At 39.6% G+C, this 23,669-nt stretch overlaps 1 protein-coding gene across 1 annotated transcript in view; it reads right to left on the bottom strand.

Annotated features, from left to right (window-relative positions):
• Positions 1–23,669, bottom strand: part of EXOC4 (exocyst complex component 4) — an 813,795-nt gene that overhangs the window by 139,456 nt on the left and 650,670 nt on the right. The window contains exon 13 of the mRNA XM_081244856.1: positions 2,151–2,306. Within this exon, the coding sequence (XP_081100982.1) occupies positions 2,151–2,306 (156 nt within the window). The remainder of the gene's footprint in view (positions 1–2,150; positions 2,307–23,669) is intronic.

Below are 23,669 nucleotides of genomic sequence, written 5' to 3'. Positions count from 1 at the left end.
AACAATGAGATCACTACACACCTATTAGAATGTACCAAATCCAAAACACTGACAACACCACATGCTATCAAGGATGTGGAGCAGCAGGAACTCTCATTCATTCTTGGTGGGAATGCAAAATGGTACGACCACTTTGGAATACAGTTTGGCAATTTCTACAAAAACTAAACATACTCTTGACATACATCAATGTGATCTAGCAATCACATTCCTTGGTATTTACCCAAGTGAGCTGAAAACTTACATCCACAAAAAACCCTGAACACGAATGTTTATAGCAGCTTTATTTATAATTGCCCAAACTTGGATGCAACCAAGAAATCCTACAGTCGGTGAACGAATAAACAAATTATGGTATGTCCATACAATGGAATGTTATTCAGAGATTAAAAAAGAGCTACCAAGCCACCAAAAGACATGGAGGAACCTTAAGCGCGTAAGGCAAGGCAAAAGAAGCGAATCCGAAAAGGTTATGTATTGTATGATGCCAACTATATGACATTTAGGAAAAGGCAAAACTAGGGAGACAGTAAAAAAAAAAAAAAAATAATAATGGTTGCCAGGGGTTGGAGGAGAGGAAGCCTGGGGTGAGTAGGAGGAGCACAGAGGATTTTTAGGGCAGTGAAACTATTATTCTGCGTGATACTGGAATGGTTACCTTCACTGTAACTAATGAATGGGTACACTCATTATACATTTCTCAAAACTCATAGAATGTACAACCCAAAGAGTGAACCCTAATGGAAACTACAGAGTTAGTTAATAATAACGTATCCATATTAGCTTACCAATTTTAACTAACATACCACATTACTGTAAGATATTAAAAATAGAGGAAATTGGGGGTGGGGGTGAGGGTGAGTGACGGGATATATGGGAACTCTGTGTTTTTCACTCAATATTTTCTGTAAATCTAAAACTGCTACCTCATGCAAATAAAGCCTACTAATTAAAAAATAAATTATGCACATATAATATAGTTTTCTTATAACAATATAACTAGCTGACAAGTTTTTCTGAGATAATGTGAATGATGAGGAAGAAAGCATAAATAGGAAGACTTTAGGTTAAATTACAGGTGAACTTTTAAGTCTCATGATTTTGAGAAAGTTTTACACGGCACTATAGCAATTTTTCATAATAAAATGTTGGTAAAAATATGGCACCATAGTGTACGGATATGGTTAACTTTGTGAACAGTAAAGACCTATTTATCTATAGCTGCAACCCACATTCTGAGAGAGATAAGCCCACAGTTCTATCATGACTTAAAAGTAAAATATTGGTCACTATTTCTTTTATTCTTTTTCTGGTCTTTGCTCCCTTAAAGTGCTTTTGCTTTATTTCTCTCTCTTTTTTTTTTTTTTACTATTTATTCATTCACTTGGATAGCAAAAGACAATAAGAATAAACCTATTTTTAATGTGACAAAATATTACCTCCACTTTTCCCCCTACTTCACACAGCTCTAAAATGACAGAGGTGAAAATATTTCACTGTGGCAAGCGAGCCATGTGAAAATGAGTAGCTTCATCAAATTAGGCTACATTTTCATGGCTAAGTAAAAAATTTAAATTGTGCAAAGGTAAAAGTTGAGTGATAAAGTTGAAAGCGAGACCTTACTTTTGTCAAAATAAGTAGAAAACAATTGGATACACTATACATGAACAAACGTGGGAAGCACATATATATTTCCGGAAAGTTCAACTAACAGTTCTATGAACTAAAAGAACATGCTAAGAACAATTGTAACACACTTATGGGCAGGAACTTTACATTATTAATTGTCATGTTTCCAAGGTATGGCACAGAACAAGGGCCATACAGCTTTGTTGAATAAATAAATGAATTAATGACTAAACTATGAGCTTCCCTAAGAAGGGATAATGACCTACAAAGTAAAAAATATTTTAACTTGATTTAGCAATGCTCCAAATTTGATTCACATCAATCCATTCCTTCTAAAGTTTTGAGCACAAGCCATACTTGCACAGGAAATGGGGCGTAGTACAATAGAAATGGACTTTACTAAGTTCAGTTTATTGCTGTCTGATATTTAGAAATGGCCAAAATTTCATGTAGGAAAGAATTAGCTAAATGGATATTTTTCTTCCCACATTTAGTACAACTTAGAAAATAGACCATTTTACCTTATGAAATCTTCTTCCTCTTCTCTCTTTGGCCTCAGCTGTTTGGGTTGAGCCATGTTAATCCAGTTTGGTAGAGATTTCAAGAGCCTGCTGATATCATCATCTTTTGCCCAAGATGCACTGATGACAAGTTTTTCTTCTGACTGGACAATGCCCCTAAACATGACCAACAGAAAAGACACACTTCAGGACACTGCCTGGCTTCCAGTTAGCATTTTCCATCCACCTTTGCTGTGGAAAAAAAGATACTATGCCCACCTCTCCTATTAAGATAATCCATTACCTAGTTGGAAGCATGACATCCATGAATAGGCCACTTTGTGGAAAACATCATTCCTAGATTCCATTTTTAGTTTCTTCATTGTTAAGTAATTGTGAAACTAATAATATTAATTAGTTCCCCTTATCATAGTTAATCCCTTAGAATAAATGAAAGTGTATGGTAGGTTTGGGGGGTGGGGGTAGGTAGGGATTCTTTCGAGAAAGATGTTGAACAAATAAAAAGTGGGTTAGGGCTTCCCTGGTGGCGCAGTGGTTGAGAGTCCGCCTGCCGATGCAGGGGACACGGGGTCGTGTCCCAGTCTGGGAAGATCCCACATGCCGCGGAGCGGCTAGGCCCGTGAGCCATGGCCACTGAGCCTGCGCATCTGGAGCCTGTGCTCCGCAATGGGAGAGGCCACACCAGTGAGAGGCCCGCGTACCGCAAAAAAAAAAAAAAAAAAAAAAAAAAAAGTGGGTTAACCATACAAAAGAGTGCAATTAAACAACAACATAAATGATACCTGAAAGGTGATGGAAGTGTTACAAAAAGTTGTTCTCTGACCTCTTGGTTTAAACTACCAATTAGCTCTACTTGAAGGTGTTTTTTGAACCATGGATACCCCTCTATTCAAAGTAAATCTACCATCACAGAGAAATCTTCTGCCCCTGATGTCAGGCAGAAAAGTCTTTGATTATTGCTCTCTCCAGTGGGCTTTGACAAATGACCTAGAGTGACAGGCTTCAACTCCTTTAATAGGGCCCATGGGTGAGCTATTAACATGGCTCTTTCCAAAATGTACCTGTAAATTCACTGTAAACGTTCAATTTCAACTTAACTAAGAAGCTTCCCTTTCTGTTCAACATTTCTGTCACTATAACTAATTTCAATGGTCTAAATATCCCCCTCAGCAATTCTAGGTGACAGAATGACATTTATTTATGAAGGGATTGCTAATTAGCTGGCTAGTCTTCTGAAGTTGACCAAGACTATAGGAGCTTTTCCCCTCCATCACAGGCAGGAATTTATGTTGGTATAAGGGTTATACTGAAGAACATGCTGTGCTTCTAAATATACAATATATACACGGTGTATATGCTTGGATGTATGGTAAAATCTCCTTTACCCAACAGACAATTAATGTTTGTAGACAGAAGTTGTTGATGCCTAAAAACCTTGACTCATGACAACCTAACTTGAGGTAACAAGATTTCATGACGTAGGGAGCAATACTACCCTGGTAATCTGAAAATAAGCTAGAATAAATAAGAGAACCATAGTTGAATTCTTCTAACTCACTACAAGCAAAAGTCTTCTAATAGTAACTATGGTCAGTAACACAAAAATTAGACTACAGAACCTTCTTCCCTGTGATCTCTCAAATTACTCTGACTGATATCTTCAATTTCTGTTTTTTCATTGTTATTTTCTTGCATCTTTTCTGCAATATTTATGGATTAATCCCACAATATAATTTTTACACTCTTATATGTGGGGTGCCGGATTCAGTCTTACAGAATGGTACCATCTAAAATTTATGCTATTCCACAGCAGAAGAATCCTCAACATTCTTTGGGCATTCTTTTTACCTGTCTCTGATCGACCTCCTCTCTCATTTGCTCTATGGCTATTTTTTTTTAACATATACATATTTTTTGAATTTTATTTATTTTTTTATACAGCAGGTTCTTATTATCTATTTTACACATATTAGTGTATATATGTCAATCCCAATCTCCCAATTCATCACACACACCCCACACCAGCTTTTCCCCCTTGGTGTCTAGAAAAGGAAACCCTCTTCACTGTTGGTGGGAATGTAAAGTGATACAGCCACTATGGAGAACAGTATGGAGGTTCCTTAAAAACTAAAAATAGAACTACCATACGACCTAGCAATCCCACTACTGGGCATATACCCAGAGAAAACCATAATTCAAAAAGACACTTGTAGGACTTCCCTGGTGGCGCAGTGGTTAAGAATCCGCCTGCCAATGCAGGGGACACAGGTTCGAGCCCTGCTCCGGGAAGATCCCACATGCCGCGGAGCAACTAAGCCCCTGCGCCACAATTACTGAGCCTGCGCGTCTGGAGCCTGTGCTCCGCAACAAGAGAGGCTGCGATAGTGAGAGGCCCGCGCACCACGATGAGGAGTGGCCCCCGCTTGCCGCAACTAGAGAAAGCCCTCACACAGAAACGAAGAGCCAACACAGCCATAAATAAAAATAAAAAATGAAAAGAGGCAAAATTCCTCAAAAAAAAAAAAAAAAAGAGAGAGATCCCACAGAGTTCCCTAGCCCCTTCCGCCAGGTGATAACGCAATGAGCAGTCTGCAACCTGACTCTTCCAGCACTATGATCTTGGACTCCAGCCTCCAGAACTGTGAGAAATAAAATTCTGTTGTTTATTAGCCACCCAATCTTTGGTATTTAGTTATAGCAGCCCAAACAGACAAAGACAACCTCTATATGTGGTCCTGATACCTTTGTGGGCCTCTCAACTTCAACATTTGCTTGTTGCTATGGCTTTTAGTTCCTCCTTCATTTGAGGCATGTGGAAAATTTCCTTTCTTTTGAATTTGGCTACATATTTAAAATATATTCTTAAAGATACATATTTTTATCTGGACTTTCTATGTATTAGGACTTTCTATGTATTAGGAGTAGGAAAAGGGTTTCCTAAATCTCTCCACTCCACACTTCTAACTGAAGTCAAAATTCAGTATTAAATCAATTGCAGTCAGGGTTCTAGAACCACTGTTTCCCTGACACTGCTGTACCAATCTGTGGCTATTTTTTTTACTTTATACTCTGATTATTCAGAAGCACCTGATACTTTTGACTATTCCCTCCGTAAAATATTACTCCTCTGGTAACCACATCATCATCTTCTCCTAGGCTCTTTCTTAGCCGAACTGAGGGTTCTTTTCCTCTGTCCACACTTTACATGTTGGTATTCCACAGCATTCTGCATGTCTCACTTGGGCAATCTAATCTTCTTGCCAGACATGACCCACCTGTATTCCAAAGACTCCCAAATTAATATCTTCAGGGTTGCCCTCTCTTCTAAGTCTCGGATCTGCATATACAAAGGTTAACGGGAGAACTGAACTTGGAAGTCCTACCAGCTATTTAAATTAGAGTCAAAGGAGCTCATTTATTATCCACCTTTCCGTCTCCCACTGAACATCTAGTATTCCCTATTTTGGTCAACAGTTCAACCATCCATCCTGTTATTTAAGTCAGGAACTCGGAGTCATCCTCATTACCCATAGATACCATAACCTCCCAATTCCATCTGCTTAGTAACTTATAAATCTGTTGCTTCCTGTCCAGGTTCACTGCCCTTAGCCTGTATTTAGACCCTCATCATTTTTCACTTGGACTTGGCAGTAACCTTATAAGTGGGTGTCTTGCCTGGAGCTTCAAGACCATCAGTCCAACTCACCAAATTAGTTGGAAGAATCATTCTTCTAAAATTGTACAAATGCAGTCATGTTTTTTCCTTCTTAGAATTCCTCACTGATTCCTAATTCTAAGACCAAGTCCAAACCTAGCAAAGCATGAATATCTACCTTTTAAACTTCATCTCCTGCTACTGCTTTCCTCTTTTGTCTCTGTTCACTACTCCCAGTCAAATCCCTGCCTGTGTTGGCTGAACACCCTACCCACAGTGAGTATTCTAATGGTTTTTGAAGGGGATATACTGTTTCCTGCTTGTATGTATTATCTCTGCCCAGAGAGCCTTTTTCCATCTTCCTTGTTTGCCTCTACTGATCAAACATTACCTTGGCTCCTCCCTTGGGACAGCTGAGTCCTTTCTTTTGTACCATTTTACCCTTGACCTGAGGTTTTCAATCTTGACTGCACCTGGAGAGCTTTAAAAAAAACAAAAAAATACTGGATGCCCAGGCCACTTCTAAGACCTAGTAAATCAGAATCTCTGGGGATAGGACCCAGGCATCAGAATTTTTAAAAGTTTCCCAGGTGATTCCAATGTACACTCAAAGGTGAGAACCACTGCCTTGCACATACCTCTGCTTTCAGTGGTCCTAACACACTTCTTTACAAGTTGGCATCCCCTACTAGATGATGAGTTCTCTGAGGACAGAGTTGATTTCTCATTAGCTTTTGGGGTCCTAGCGCCTAGCACAATACCTGGTATTTGGAAAGTGTATAAGAACTGAACTGGACATAAAAATAAGCCCTCTTCAGTTTTAGGAGACTGGGTAACTAATTAGCTAAAACCATTTTAGTGGTTTTCCTTTACTATTTCTCTGCACTGAACGACTCAGGTGAGCCATCAAGCCATCTGACATTTTGACCAAATTACAGATCACTTTGCCATGGTCTCTCCATACCTGTCTGAAGACAGTACAAGTCAGAATAATGAATACAGGTGTGTCCCCTTCTGGAAAAAAAAGAGTCCAACATAAAAAAAGTCCTGACTCAAGACAAATGAACCAAGGAGTGATTATTGTCAAACCTTCCCCTTCACTTATTCATAGGTGGCCTATTACTGGACAGTCTCCTCAAAACCTCACTTCCTCTGGGAGGACTCTGTTGACTATGTCAGCCTACAGTAATCTTCCCCTTTGGAAAGCAAATGAATAAAAGCCTTCCTTTTATATTTACTGTTTATAACCTCATAATTAGGACTCTGTCCAACACAATGGGTTGGACAAACTATGGCCTGTCTGTCAAATCTGCCCCATTAGCTTACTTTGTATGTGTTGTAAGCTATGAATAGGGTTGACATTTTTTAATGTTTTTTTTAATCAAAAGAAGAAGAATATTTTGTGACATGTGAAAATTATATAAAAGTTAAATTTCAGTGTCCATAATTACAAAGAACTGTGGCTGACCAGTTCAATTCCTCTTATACCCACACTACAAGTCAAATTCTGCCCCACAGAGTTAGAAGTCCAAACCCAACTCAGTTTTCTTTGAGCCCATCCATCCTGGCCCCCATCTGCCCCAGGGTTCAGGAGACAGTTTGGGTCTGTACGTGTGAGATGGTACTGTACGTTTTGGGGATCTAGAATTTTTCATTTTAGCACTCGCTGGAATGAAAAAATTAGCTTAGCGGGATACTATGTTAAAGGTACTCACATCATTTACTTATGTATTTTTTTAAGACTGGTTTAATTCAATAATATGGTATTATATTACTGCCTTCACTAATATTCATAAATCCTGTCTTATTAAAAAATAGTAATCCAAATTAACTAGCATGCTGCCTACCTATATATTGCCCTCAACAATAAATTCATGTTGTAATGAACATCAATCCCAAAAGCAATTCCAAATATTCTGATTTGAAATATTAGCATTGATTAGCAACATACGATTACCCTAAAGGGAATTTTTTATTCAAATGGCAAAGCTCCCCATCCTAACTAATTGCATTTATTAGTTTATAATTTTGAGATAAATGGGATTATGTGGGTTACAAAATTCCAGGATATATCTAGATAGCCTCAAAAAAGGAGAACTAAATCTACAATAATTATTCCACAAGAGGAGTAGGGTCAATCACCACTACCAGGACCATAATCTACTAATTAATTCACAGCTCAATGGGCCACAGACAAAGCCATCTGTGAAACTATTTGTACCTGTTCCCAGGAGGAAGAGGAAAATAGGTATACCCCTTGGAACAGGTGATAAGGCTGCTATGGGAAGAGTCCACCCTCTAGACACAGCTGAGTGAACTTCATTCAGAAAACATCTGCTGGTGTCGACTGGCTCTGATGTGCACTGCTTCCTCTCTGGAACAGCTGGGAAATCCAAGTGTGCCTGGTCCCTGGATACAGCTGGGGTGCTGAGTCTTTCATTAGGTAAACAACCAGGGGCAGGTGGGGCTAACTGGATTCAACTGTTTGGTGGCAGCCTGGGCATGATGTTTACTTTCCCAGACTGAATCTTTCAGACACTTCAAAAACTAGGAGCCAAGCCAGATAAATAAACCCTGGACAAGGCTGGTCCAAATTAAGCTACTGTAGTCAATTTTCAACTGTGAACGAGTGGACCTGTAGCTGGCCAAACTGCAGTGCAACGTCCAGCAACACCGTGATCATGACAATGACGGATACAGAAATCAAAGCTGGTACTATGCTGCTGATTAAAACAAAACAAACACAAAAACAAAACTAAAAAATCTCTTAAGATGGAGCAGAATAAATAGGAAGAGCAACGAAACATCAGGTTGTCTTTAACATCACACTCATCCTAAAGAGAGCTTTATGATGCTATGTATTTCTACCTTGGAGTCACAACTTAAGAAACATCTGATAACTCTGGAGATAGTTGATGGGAAACAGAAACAATTCAAGAGGACCCAGGGAAAAGGACTTGGAATTTCAGAGCTTACAGGAGGTAACCTGTGGGGATAATTTAATAACAACCTTTAAATAGAGAAGCTCTCATATGAAGGGTCATAATTGTTTGATATTTAAAAAACCAAGAAGAAAATAATTATAGCAGAGTGGATCAAGAATGTAAAATTTCTGAGAAATTTATTTTGTTTGATACTTGATTATTTTCTATTAATGAGTGTAAAAATCCATTAAGGCAGGACGTTGCTTAGTTTATTCACTTCTGGACTCTTAGCTCTAGAGTAACGAAGGACTCCAGAAATGCTTAATAAATAATTACTGAATAGATAAAGTAACAGACTGAATGAATGAATGACTGATATTACTGAAGCACAAAATATCAGGGATGTAACAGATGGCATAAAAATACTTTTTCGCCATCTTCTTAGGAAATATCAACAATATTATCAATGGATTAATTTAAAAGTAAATAATAACAAGAACACCACTTACAGCAGCAACAATAAATAACATTGGCTGAGACTTATTAAGTATTTACCACGAACTAGGCATTCTTCTAAGCACTTTACATATACTAACTCTTTCAATCCTGATTACAGCCCTGTGTGGTAGGCACTGTTATTATTCCCACTTGACAGATGATATACCAAGTTACAGAGATTAAGTAACTTGCCCATGTCTAGTGGCTGATGAGGGTAGAGCCTGAACTGAGCCTACAGTGACTGTTCTGGAGTCTGTGCTCCAATTATAATGTCTCTCTGAACTATTTGAAACTTTGCTTGAGTTTCCCATTTCCTCTTTAATTCCACTGTCTCTTCTTTGGGCTTCAGAGCCAGACTTAGCTCCTCAGGCACGTACAGCCATCTGCATACTCTGTGACCTGCATACCCTGTGTTCATACATAAATGGTATGAACCTTTCTGAACCTCTGCTTTCTCATTTGTAAGGTTGGGAGAATCTAACCTGCAGAAGTGTTGTGACTGACGAGATTGAATCGATGACTATAAAGTCCCTTGCACAGTGACCATGTACTTTCCAGAGTGCGTATTTCCATTCTAGTCCAGTTTGCTTTGCTTCAAACTGACTGCAACCGGCTCCTTGCTGATCACGGTAGACTGAGTTAGGTGCGGGGAAATTAAGACTGGCTGTTGCTAGGGAATTCGTGGGACACCTGGTTGGGTGGGCAGCATCTGTATTTGGCAGGAAGGCAGTTGATGGGCACTAGAAAAGGAAAGCTATTCACTTGATCAATAAACATGAAGGAAAGGCCTGAATGAAGATATCATGCTAAATGTTGGGACAATTATGTGGAAAATGACATAGTAACCTCCTTCTAGAGCCCCAGAGTTGAGATCAGTAACACATACGAGAATCACTTTGGGGACATTTTTGAACTACTCTTGCCCAGGCCCAGGGCTCTGTGGGCCTAGCTAGTGTGGGAAATCCAGGTTGTGTGTTTTAAGATCTCCCCAAATAACTCTGATGTGAGTCCACAGTTGAAAAACGGTGTTTGAGAGAGAAAGACATGTAAACCAACAACTGGTCAAATAACACATAATAAAGAAATGTTAAATTGCAATACACTGGGATAAATATCAAAATAGTTACGGGTAATAAGTTACAGGAGCACATAGTAAAAGCTCTCATTTGCTGAGTGTTCTCTATGAACCAGATACTGTACATATTTTATAAATGTTCCTTTGTATCTCTTCACTATTTAATAAAAATGAATGTATCAGTGGTAGGTGAACCAAGAGAGTGGGTTGGTTCAGTTTGGTTCATATAGCACAGTTGGTTCCTATAGCACAGTTTCAAGAGGCAAACCGGAAGACAGGCTGGCATGGAGCTTGCAGAGGGTTTCTCTGGCATATGCCCTTGGCTCTTCTGAGGTTCAAAGGTATTTAGCTGGCAAAGATAGCAAGGCCAGCTCAACTAGACTCTCATTCATTCAGGATCCTGGTCTCTGTCTACACAGGAAACCCAAAGGGCTTCACAAGCCTTCACAGCCTACAGTGTCTAGTCTCTGCTCTTTGGCACAATGGTGCCACTGAGACCTTTTAAAGATACCACTCTGATGACAGACGAGGTAGGTCATCTTCCTTCCCAAGACCTATGATGGTGCTCCTGTACTTAATATGGGAAGTTAAAAAAAAAAAAAAAAAAACTCTTTTCTGCTCATTCTTACCCAACTACATTGTCCACCCCAGTCATTTTCATTTCTCAACCCCTCCCCCACACATCATGTCCTTACTGCTTGCTCATCCTCTTTGGTCTGTCAAGAATTTCCTCCTTCACTCAGTAAACATGTTGAGGGCCAACAAGGTGTCCAGCCCTGTGCCAGATCTGGTTTCTGCCATGGCTGATCACAAGTTTATCTCCACGTCGCTCTTCCTTCATGCCCTGGCATGAGTTCTCAGGCCTCTTTGGAGAAGTAGTAAAACGTGGACCCTGGGGATGGTTACACCTTCCCCTAATAAAAACATGTTTGTGTCTTATATCAACTGAGCCTCTAAGATTAGAAGATGTTTTATTTGTATTTCCTACCAGGCCCAACACAATGCAGGAAGGCAAAAAAAAAAAAAAAATTGATTAATGAACTGATGCTAAATTGGAACAGACAGAAACTTAAAAAAAACCTGTGATTTTCCATTGTCAAATGACTATTCTGGGACACATAAGCTGCTGCTCGTACCTCAGGACAAAGAGGACGACAGAGGGAGAGAAGCACTCAGCCTGGAAGTAGCAGACCAACAGACCAACTGCCTGATCACTAATGCGGACCTCCAGAGAATTCACAGCTGAGTTCTCCTTTAAGCCCCAAGGGGTGTGACTAATTAAGAAAAAGACTTCTAGTCCTCACCTCACTTTTAGGAAACCTCTCTTTATCCAAAGCACGTAACATGACATCATGATATAGAACAGGCTTTCTCTCCAGAGTGAGGGGCTCAGAGAAAGGTGAGATGTTTTTGACCTTTCCTCAGATCTCCAAAGTCCCAGGGGACACTCAGGTTCTCATGGTAAACTTGGAAAACATGCCAGCTCTCAGCAGAGGGCATTGTGAGCTTATGGACTGGATCCTTTCAGTAAAAGATATCTGCTGAGAAAGAATCAGATTGCAATGTTTCCCTGCTGCCTTCCTCCTTCCCCAGTGTTACAGCATTTTGGATCATTTGAATTGTATATGGATTTCTATTTAAGTCAGTCATTTGCTGGCAGCAAAACTGGAACATTTCCTGTTTTTCCTGTCACTGTAATCAGGATTTGGCTGTCCAAATTAGGACTGCCCTAATTACTCCTCAGCAGGTGCCAATCTGGGGGAGGGCAACAAATGGGAAGAGAGGAAGTAAGGACACTTTGCATCTTCAGACTCATACAATGAGGAAACACTTTCTTCCGAGCCTGGAAAACCTGATTAAGTAATAGGTAAAAGGCACCATGGGGTTATATGTTGTGTGCGTGCGCACGCTGTTGTGTAACAACTACGTAAATGATTTTCTATTTAATTCCCTTCAAAGCTTCACAGAATTACTTTTCCCAGCCCTGAGATACATTCATCCAGGGCCTGTAATTCAGCAACTGTGGGAGACTACTACAGGTGATACCCTGTATAAGGAATGATGTGATAAGTGGGCACCAATAAGTGGACATCATTCCAGAGAATTTGGCCATGAGGGATACCAAAGTGGTATAGTCTCTTCAGGGAAGGGTCATGACACTTGATGACCACAATATACCAAGAACCAAAAGCAATGGGTATTTTCCAAGAAAAAGTAGTATAATAGAGATAGGTGCATTGTTTGGACAAAATGGTGAAGTATAAATGACCGAGAAATAACTCAATTCCTGTGAGAAGGATAGAGCATGGTGAACAGACCATCTGTGTTCCTGCCTAAAGCCAGTTACTACACTTGTTGCATTGCATCCCACCCTCAAACACAATTTCAGCGATTTGCCCTTTCTTTCCGACATCAATAATTTTCCCTTTCTCCTAAACAATTTCCTTCAAATATAAACATGCACTATTTCTATTTAAGCTAACACACAAAACAATTTTTAAAAAATCCTTCATGTGGCCTCAGTTCACCAGCTACTACCCCATTTCTCTGTTCCCCTTCGCAGCAAAACCCACTGTGAAAGTTCTGCCTACATTTACAAGTTCTCTACTCCCAGATTCTTTTTGTAAGCCCATGTCAATCCAGGCTTCCTGCTTACTAGTCCATAGAAATAACTCTTGTGACAATCACAGTGACCTCCACGTTGTTCAATTTATCACTCAATCAATGCTCAGTTCTAATGCTTGACTGAATAGCAGCACTGGGACCGGGGATCCCTTCATCCCTTTACTTGGTTTCCAGGACTCCACATTCTCTTCATCTTCCTCCTACTTCACTGACTGTTGCTTTCCAGTCTCCTTTGCTGGTTTCTCCTCATCTTGCAAACTTCTTAAAGTCCATAGTCCTCTTCTCTGTCATATTTATATTCAATCCCGTAGAGATTTCATGCAGTCCATGGTTTTAAATACCATATATATACACTCTTTATATGTTGATGGCTACCAAATACATATCTCCAGGGCAGACTTCTCCCCTTTTGATGCGCATATCCAACTACCTACCCCATATCTCCATGTGGATGTCTAAAAGACACTCCAAATTTAAATCCTAATCCATTGCCCCCAAACCTTCAGTGTCCTCCATCTCAATCGCTGACAACTCCAACTTTTCACCATTCAAATGAAAAATCCTGAGTCTTTTTGATACCGTTCTTTCTCTCACACTCTGTATCCAATCTGGCAGGAATTCTGTTGCCTGGCCCTTCCAAATACAGTTGATCCTTGAGCAACGTGGGGGTTAGGGGTGCAGACCCTCCTGCACAGTTGAAAATCCACAAACTGCTATCTCTCCCTCCAAAACAAAGGATTGATAAGTGACTCACCCAAGGGCAGGAAGCTGAAACAGTTTGGACAGAATCAGGAGCCAAACCCTAGTTCTTTTGATTCCACATGTTCTTTCTTTTTTATTGGAGTAAATTGCTTTACAATGTTCCGTTAGCCTCTGCTGTACAACGAAAAAATGAATCAGCTACATGCATACCTATAGCCCCTCCCTCTTGAATCTCCCTCCCCTGCCCCCATCTAGGTCATCACAGAGCACTGAGCTGAGCTCCCTGTGCTATACAGCCGGTTCCCACTAGCTATCTGTTTTACACATGGTAGTGTATTTATGTCAAACTTAATCGCCCAGTTCGTCCCACCCTCCCCTTCCCCCTGTGTCCACATGTCCGTTCTCTATGTCTACGTCTCTATTCCTGCCCTACAAATAGGTTCATCTGTACCATTTTTCTAGATTCCACATATATACGTTAATATACGATATTTGTCTTTCTCTTTCTGGATTCCACATGTTCTGATCTCTAATCAAACACAAACTTTTCCCCACACTTAGTTAATTTAAAGATGTGTAAAATGAAAATACAGGGCTTCCCTGGTGGCACAGCGGTTAGGAATCCGCCTGCCAATGCAGAGGACATGGTTCGAGCCCTAGTCTGAGAAGATCCCACATGCCGTGGAGCAACTAAGCCCATGTGCCACAACTACTGAGCCTGCGCTCTAGAGCTCATGAGCCTCAACTACTGAAGTCTGTAAGCCTAGAGCCCATGCTCTGCAACAAGAGAAGCCACCGCGATCAGTGAACTATGCGCTGCAACAAAGAGTAGCCTCTGCTTGCCGCAACTAGAGAAAGCCCATGCGCAGCAACAAAGACCCAACTCAGCCAAAAATAAATTAATTAATTAAAAAAAAAAGAAAATATAGGTACTATATTTATTGAAAAAAAATCTGGGTATTAGTGGACCCATGAAGTTCAAAGCTGGGTTGTTCAAGGGTCAACCATATATTCAGAATTCAATCAGTTCTCACCACCTGTGCTGCTACCAACCAGTATGAGCTGTCTTCATTTCTCACCTGGATCACTACAACAGGCCTTCATCAGTCTCCCTGCTTCTATCCTTATCCTCCCACAGCCTAGTCTCAATACTTATATTTTAAAATAAAAGTTAGATCATACTGCTCGTAAGCATAATTTCTGCAATGGCTCCTATTTCAGTGAGAGTAGAACTCAACATCCCTACAGTGGCCTACAAGGCCCTACATGGTCTGGCCTTCTGTTCCCTTTCAGACATCCTTCTAGTACCCTTCTTGCTCACTTTACCCCAAACACACTGGCTGCCTTGCTGGTCCTGAAAAGTGTCATGCAGAATCTTGCCTTAGGGCCTTTGCCCTCTGCCAGGGCACTCTTTTCAGATATCTTCTCTAACTCCCAAAACTCCTTGAAGTCTTTTCTAAAACCTCAACTTGACAGGGCTTCCTGGGGCACCCTATTGAAGATTGCAACCTCCTTCTCCTACACTCCAGACTCTATTCACCCTACTCCATTTTTCCCTGTAGTACTTAGTATCTTCTAAAATTCTTTGTAGATTTATGTATTATATTTACTGTCTATCTCCTCTGTCCCATCTCCAACAGAGTGTAAACCCCATGAAAGCAGTATTCTGTTTGGTTCATTGCTATATCTCCAACCTCTGGTTTAAGTACTCAATAAACATTTGTTAAATGAATGAAATTCTAGAAGCCAAGTAAATGAATGTTTACTTGTTTTAGGATGGAGTAATTAACTGTGTCAAAAGTAACTGAGATGATATACTATTCTGACAGGTTTAATAAATTTAGGCAAGAACTTTGGGGTACAGAAATAATTCAGAGCATAGAATTACTGAACCACTGCCGATAACCTTAGAGGTAACCTGGCAGATGGAAAAAAATGCCTGAGAGCAAATGCCCTGATGTACATAAAAGAAAAGAAGGTAAATTACAGAAACTGGGTGAGTTTAGAACTATAGGCAAAATTCTAGAAAAGACTATTAATGATGGTTTTTGAACAATTAGGAAGTGGTACTCACTGGGAGCCAGGAAGACCTCACAATGAACAAGTCATATGACTTTGTTTCTTTCCTAACTGGGTAACTCACTGACTTGAAAGAAGAAATCGTAGATTTGGCTCAAGGTCAAGAGACCCTGTTTCCAAGGGTAATTTGTAAGCTGCCTAAGACAAGAATTCTTAACAAAGAGTTTGGCAGAGCAGGGAGCAGCGGGTCCTAAAAGTGAAGGGATGAGAGGATTCCAGAACAAATAACTACGTATTGTCCACTGCTGGCTTGTACATGCCCAATTTGGGGAGACATAAGAAAGGGTTAGCGGCATTAAAATGATCAGAACTGGGAGAACACCAGTAAGAAATCTAAGTCTCTTATAGAGTGGATGATGCAATATAGGGTGTGGTCATAGATGGTAGTAAAGGTAATCTCTGTCATCATCATCATTGTCATTATCAAAATAGCAGCTAATCATTTGGGAGGTGGGGCTTAATATTTTGTTAAAACAGTTCTAAAAGGTTGACATTTTCAAAACAATCCTATGAGGGAAAAACTATTATTATCTTTTTTCACAGATGAGAAAACTAAGGCACAGAGAGGCTGAGTGACTGTTCAAGGTCATATAACTAATAGGTGAAAAAGCTGGTATTCAAATTTAGGCCCCAGAGACTGCTCTTGAACTAGAGTCTGGATTTATTGTTAGAAAAACACATGAGATCTTGAGTTGAGTGTCCTGTGAGGAGCAGCTTCAGTGCACGTCCGAAGCTGAGGTGTCGGCTGAGCCATTTCACGAGGAGCTCTGGTCTGAAGGGCCGGGATGAGGCCTCTGCACGGGGCCTGCTATGAGCAAGTGAAACAGACTAAGCACAAAGAGAAAAAAGGTGGATGGGCTAGGCCTGGAGTGAGACTGCCAGATTTATGTCCTTTCCACATGAAATGTGGATCCTCTAGCAACAGGAGTAATGGAAGATTTCCCTAAATCTGCCTTCAAGCTTTTCCTTGATGGATCTGTGTGAAGAGAGAGGACCTTCAAGATGGTGGAGGAGTAAGACGTGGAGATCACCTTCTTCCCCACAACTACATCAAAAATACAGCTACATGTGGAACAACGCCTACAGAGCAACTACTGAATGCTGGCAGAAGACCTCAGACATCCCAAAAGCAGTGTGGCTGACAGGGTCTTGGTGCTCCAGCCAGCTGTCAGGCCAGAGCCTCTGAGGTGAGAGAGCTGAGCTCAGGACACTGGACCACCAGAGACTTCCCGGGCCCATGTAATATCAATCAGCGAGCGCTCTCCCAGGGAACTCCACCTGAACGCTAAGACCCAGCTCCACTCAATGACCGGTAAGCTCCAGTGCTGGACACCCCATGCCAAACAACGAGCAAGACAGGAACACAACCCAACACATTAGCAGAGAGGCTGCCTAAAATCATAATAAGTTCACAGACACCCCAGAACACACCACCGAATGCGGTCCTGCCCACCAGAAAGACAAGATCCAGCCTCATCTATCAGAAAACAGGCACCAGTCCCTTCCACCAGGAAGCCTACATAACCCACTGAATGAACCTTAGCCACCGGGGGCAGACACCAAAAACAACGGGAACTACAAACCTGCAGCATGCGAAAAGGAGACCCCAAACACAGTAAGTTAAGCAGAATGAGAAGACAGAGAAATACACAGCAGATCAAGGAGCAAGGTAAAAACCCACCAGACCAAAAAATGAAGAGGAAATAGGCAGTCTACCTGAAAAAGAATTCAGAGTAATGACAGTAAAGATGATCCAAAATCTTGGAAATAGAATGGAGAAAATACAAGAAACGTTTCATAAGGACATAGAAGAACTAAAGAGCAAACAACGGTGAACAACACAATAAATGAAATGAAAAATTCTCCAGAAGGAATCAATAGCAGAATAACTGAGGCAGATGAATGGATAAGTGACCTGGAAGATAAAACAGTGGAAATAACTACCACAAAGCAGAAAAAAGGAAAAAGAATGAAAAGAATTGAGGACAGTCTCAGAGACCTCTGGGACAACATTAAATGCACCAACATTTGAACTATGGGATCCCAGAAGAAGAAGAGAAAAAGAAAGGGACTGAGAAAATATTTGAAGAGATTATAGTTGAAAACTTCCCTAATATGGGAAAGGAAATAGTTAATCAAGTCCAGGAAGCACAGAGAGTCCCACACAGGATAAATCCAAAGAGTAACACAGCAAGACATATATTAATCAAACTATCAAAAATTAAGTACAAAGAACACATATTAAAAGCAGCAAGGGGGGCTTCCCTGGTGGCACAGTGGTTGAGAGTCCGCCTGCTGATGCAGGGGACACGGGTTCGTGCCCCGGTCCAGGAAGATCCCACATGCCGCGGAGCGGCTGGGCCCGTAAGCCATGGACGCTGGGCCTCCACATTGGGAGCCTGTGCTCTGCAAGGGGAGAGGCCACAGCAGTGAGAGGCCCTCGTACCACAAAAAAAAAAAAAAAAAAAAAGCAGCAAGGGAAAAGCAAAAAACAACATACAAGGGAATCCCCATAAGGTTAACAGATGATCTTTCAGCAGAAATGCTGCAAGCCAGAAGGGAGTGGCAGGACATATTTAAAGTGATGAAAGGGAAAAACCTACAACCAAGATCTCTACCCAGCAAGGATCTCATTAGGATTCAACAGAGAAATTAAAACCTTTACAAACAAGCAAAAGCTAAGAGAATTCAGCTCCACCAAACTTCTTTAGGGAGGAAACACAAAGGAGGAAAAGACCTACAATAACAAACCCAAAATGATTAACAAAATGGTAATAGAAACATACATATCGATAATTACCTTAAATGTAAATGGATTAAATGCTCCAACCAAAAGACATAGACTGGCTGAATGGATACAAAAATAAGACCCGTATATATGCGGTCTACAAGAAACCCACTTCAGACCTAGGGACACATACAGACTGAAACTGAGGGGATGGAAAAAGATATTCCATGCAAATGGAAATCAAAAGAAAGCTGGAGTAGCAATACTCATATCAGACAAAATAGACTTTAAAATAAAGACTATTACAAGAGACCAAGAAGGACACTACATAATGATCAAGGGATCAATCCAAGAAGATATAACAGTTGTAAATATTTATGCACCCAACATAGGAGCACCTCAATACATAAGGCAAATGCTAATAGCCATAAAGGGGGAAATCAACAGTAACACAATCACAGTAGGGGACTTTAACACCCCACTTTCACCAATGCACAGATCATCCAAAATGAAAATAAATAAGGAAACACAAGCTTTAAATGACACATTAAACAAGATGGATTTAATTGATATTTCTAGGACATTCCATCCAAAAACAACAGAATACACTTTCTTCTCAAGTGCTCATGGAACATTCTCCAGGATAGATCATATCTTGGGTCACAAATCAAGCCCTGGTAAATTTAAGAAAATTGATATCATATCAAGTATCTTTTCCAACCACAATGTTATGAGACTAGATATCAACTACAGGAAAAACTGTAAAAGATACAAACACATGGAAGCTAAACAATACACTACTAAATAACCAAGTTACCACTGAAGAAATCAAAGTGGAAATCAAAAAATTGCCTAGAAACAAATGACAATGAAAACACGACAACCCAAAACCTATGGGAAGCAGCGAAAGCATGTCTAAGAAGGAAGTTTATAGCAATAAAATCCTACCTCAAGAAACAAGTAAAATCTAAAATAAACAACCTAACCTTACATCAAAGCAATTAGAGAAAGAAGAACAAAAAAACCCCAAAGTTAGCAGAAGGAAAGAAATCGTGAAGATCAGAGCAGAAATAAATGAAAAACAAATGAAGGAAACAATAGCAAAGATCAATAAAATTGAAAGCTGGTTCTTTGAGAAGATAAACAAAATTGATAAACGATTAGCCAGACTCATCAGAAGAAAAGGGAGAAGACTCAAATCAACAGAATTAGAAATGAAAAAGGAGAAGTAACAACTGACCCTGCAGAAATACAAAAGATCATGAGAGATTACTACAAGCAACTATATGCCAATAAAATGGACAACCTGGAAGAAATGGACAAATTCTTACAAAAGCATAAACTTCCAAGACTGAACCAGGAAGAAATAGAACATATAAACAGACCAATCACAAGCACTGAAATTGAGACTGTGATTAAAAATCTTCCAAAAACAAAAGCCCAAGACCAGATGGCTTCACAGGAGAATTCTATCAAGCATTTAGAGAAGAGCTAACACCTATCCTTCTCAAACTCTTCCAAAATATGGCAGAGAGAGGAACACTCCCAAACTCATTCTACGAGGCCACCATCACCCTGATACCAAAACCAGACAAAGATGCCACAAAAAAAGAAAACTACAGGCCAATATCACTGATGAACACAGATGCAAAAATTCTCAACAAAATACTAGTAAACAGAATCCAAAGCACATTAAAAGCATCATACACCATGATCACGTAGGGTTTATCCAAGGAATGCAAGGATTCTTCAGTACATGCAAATACATCAATGTGATACACCGTATTAACAAACTGAAGGAGAAAAACCATATGATCATCTCAGTAGATGCAGAAAAAGATTTGACAAAATTCAATACCCATTTATGATAAAAACTATCCAGAAAGCAGGCATAGAGGGAACTTACCTCAACATAATAAAGGCCATATATTACAAACCCACAGCCAACATAATTCTCAATGGTGAAAAACTGAAACCATTTCCACTATGATCAAGAATAAGACAAGGCTGTGCACTCTCACCACATATTATTCAACATAATTTTGGAAGTTTTAGCCACAGCAATCAGAGAAGAAAAAGAAATAAAAGGAATCCAAATCAGAAAAGAAGAAATAAAACTGTCACTGTTTGCAGAAGACATGACACTATACATAGAGAATCCTAAAGATGCTACCAGAAAACTACTAGAGCTAATCAGTGAATTTGGTAAAGTAGCAGGACACAAAATTAATGCACAGAAATCTCTTGCATTCCTTCACACTAATGATGAAAAATCTGAAAGAGAAATTAAGGAAACACTCCCATTTACCACTGCAACAAAAAGAATAAAATACCTAGGAATAAACCTACCTAAGGAGACAAAAGACCTGTATGCAGAAAACTGTAAGACACTGATGAGAGAAATTAAAGATGATACAAACAGATGGAGAGATATACCATGTTCTTGGATTGGAAGAATCAACATTGTGAAAATGACTCTACTACCCAGAGCAATCTACAGATTCAGTGCAAACCCTATCAAACTACCAATGGCATTTTTCACAGAAGTAGAACAAAAGAAGTTCACAATTTGTATGGAAACACAAAAGATCCCACATAGCTAAAGTAATCTGGAGAAAGAAAAACGGAGCTGGAGGAATCAGGCTCCTGGACTTCAGTCTATACTACAAAGCTACAGTAATGAAGACAGTATGGTACCGGCACAAAAACAGAAATATAGATCAATGGAACAGGAGAGAAAACCCAGAGATAAACCCACACACGTATGGTCACCTTATCTTTGATAAAGGAGGCAAGAATATGCAATGGAGAAAAGACAGCCTCTTCAATAAGTGGTGCTGGGAAAACTGGACAGCTACATGTAAAAGAATGAAATTAGAACACTCCGTCACAGCTTACACAAAAATAAACTCAAAATGGATTGAAGACCTAAGTCTAAGGCCAGACCCTATAAAACTCTTAGAGGAAAACATAGCAGAACACTCTATGATATAAATCACAGCAAGATCCTTTTTGACCCACCTCCTAGAGAAATAGAAATAAAAACAAAAATAAACAAATGAGACCTAATGAAACTTAAAAGCTTTTGCACAGCAAAGGAAACCATAAACAAGATGAAAAGACAACCCTCAGAATGGGAGAAAATATTTGCAAACGAAGCAACTGACAAAGGATTAATCTCCAAAATATATAATCAGCTCATGCAGCTCAATATCAAAAAAACAAACAACCTAATCCAAAAATGGGCAGAAGACCTAAGTAGATATTTTTCTAAAGAAGATATACAGATTGCCGACAAACACATGAAAGGATGCTCAACATCACTAATCATTAGAGAAATGCAAATCAAAACCACAATGAGGTATCACCTCACACCAGTCTGAATGGCCATCATAAAAAATCAACAAACAATAAATGCTGGAGAGGGTGTGGAGAAAAGGGAGCTCTCCTACACTGTTGGTGGGAATGTAAATTGACACAGCCACTATGGAGAACAGTATGGAGGTTCCTTAAAAAACTAAAAATAGAACTACCATACGAGCCACCAATCTCACTACTGGGCATATATCCTGAGAACACCATAACTCAAAAAGAGACATGTATCACAATGTTCACTGCAGTACTATTTACAACAGCCAGGACATGGAAGCAACCTCAGTGTCCATAGACAGATGAATGGATAAAGAAAATGTGGCACATATATACAATGGAGTATTACTCAGCCATAAAAAGGAATGAAATTGAGTCATTTGTTGAGACGTGGATGGACCTAGAGACTGTCATACAGAGTGAAGTAAGTCAGAAAGAGAAAAACAAATATCATATATTAACGCATGTATGTGGAACCCAGAAAAATGGTACAGGTGAACCGGTTTGCAGGGCAGAAGTTGAGACAGAGATGTAGAGAACAAACGTATGGACATCAAGGGAGGAAAACCGTGGTGGGGTGGGGGTGGGGGTGTGCTGAATTGGGCGATTGGGATTGACATGTATACACTGATGTGTATAAAATTGATGACTAATAAGAACCTGCAGTATAAAAAAACAAACAAACAAACAAAAAACTAATACTAAACTTTCTTTGGGTTATTTGTATGGAAATATGTTAATATAAATGTTTCAGACATTACATGAAATTTCTAAAAATCTTATATGTTGTGGTATAATGTTATAAGTCATAATTCTAGTTATTACTTTAAAATGTACATCTCAGAAATAACTAAATTTCCTTGTCAATTGCATTACTATGAACTTTCACCAAATCTTTAACTGTGGTCATTTTCAAGTCTTTTGTCATTTACAGACAGTTCTGGGTGTACTCTGATGGTTTTTCAAAAATGTTCCTATAAAACGGTTTCATCTTCAAGGAATTCATGGAAAAGACTCTGACAAGTACAGGTTTCTGGTAACTGACTATACTGCTGAACTGAATGAATAAGCATTTTCAGAACTCTAATGGAAAACTGATGAATTCATAAAAGTGCTAACAAAAGATCAAGATGAAAAAAAATTAATTACATGTGACTGAGTGAACTGATGAGGATGATCATAATTTTTGTGACTTTCTGTTTGAATAAAAAAAAATCCCACAAGGACTCAGAGGCAAAAAATATACAAATCAATTTTCACTGCAAAGTAAAGGACATGTTACAGTGGAGGATTTCTGGACTGAATGTCAATATTATGACATAGCATGAGTGTGTTTCATGTTTGGTAATTGCAATCAGTGTTGCTTTTGTTGTGGTCATCCATTTACAATGCTTGGTGTCAGTTTATCTCTTATAAAAATAAAATACAGTGTGTGTGTGCGGGGTGGGGGAAGAGACATGTATCACAATGTTCATTGCAGCACTATTTACAATAGCCAGGATATGGAAGCAACCTAAGTGTCCACAGACAGATGAATGGATAAAGAAGATGTGGCACATATATACAATGGAATATTACTCAGCCATAGAAAGAAACGAAATTGAGTTATTTGTAGTGATGTGGATGGACCCAGAGTCTGTCATACAGAATGAAGTCAGAAAGAGAAAAACAAATACCGTATGGTAACATATATATATGGAATCTAAAAAAAAAAATGGTTCTGAAGAACCTAGGGGCAGGACAGGAATAAAGATGCACACGTAGAGAGTGGACTTGAGGACATGGGGAGGCGGAAGGGTAAGCTGGGATGAAGTGAGAGACTGGCATGGACGTATATACACTACCAAATGTAAAACAGATAGTT

The sequence above is a fragment of the Mesoplodon bidens genome, assembly GCF_964165515.1.
Source record: "Mesoplodon bidens genome assembly, chromosome: 9".
In the NCBI taxonomy this organism is placed as follows: Eukaryota; Metazoa; Chordata; class Mammalia; order Artiodactyla; family Ziphiidae; genus Mesoplodon; species Mesoplodon bidens.
This window is presented reverse-complemented; position numbering and strand designations above follow the sequence as displayed.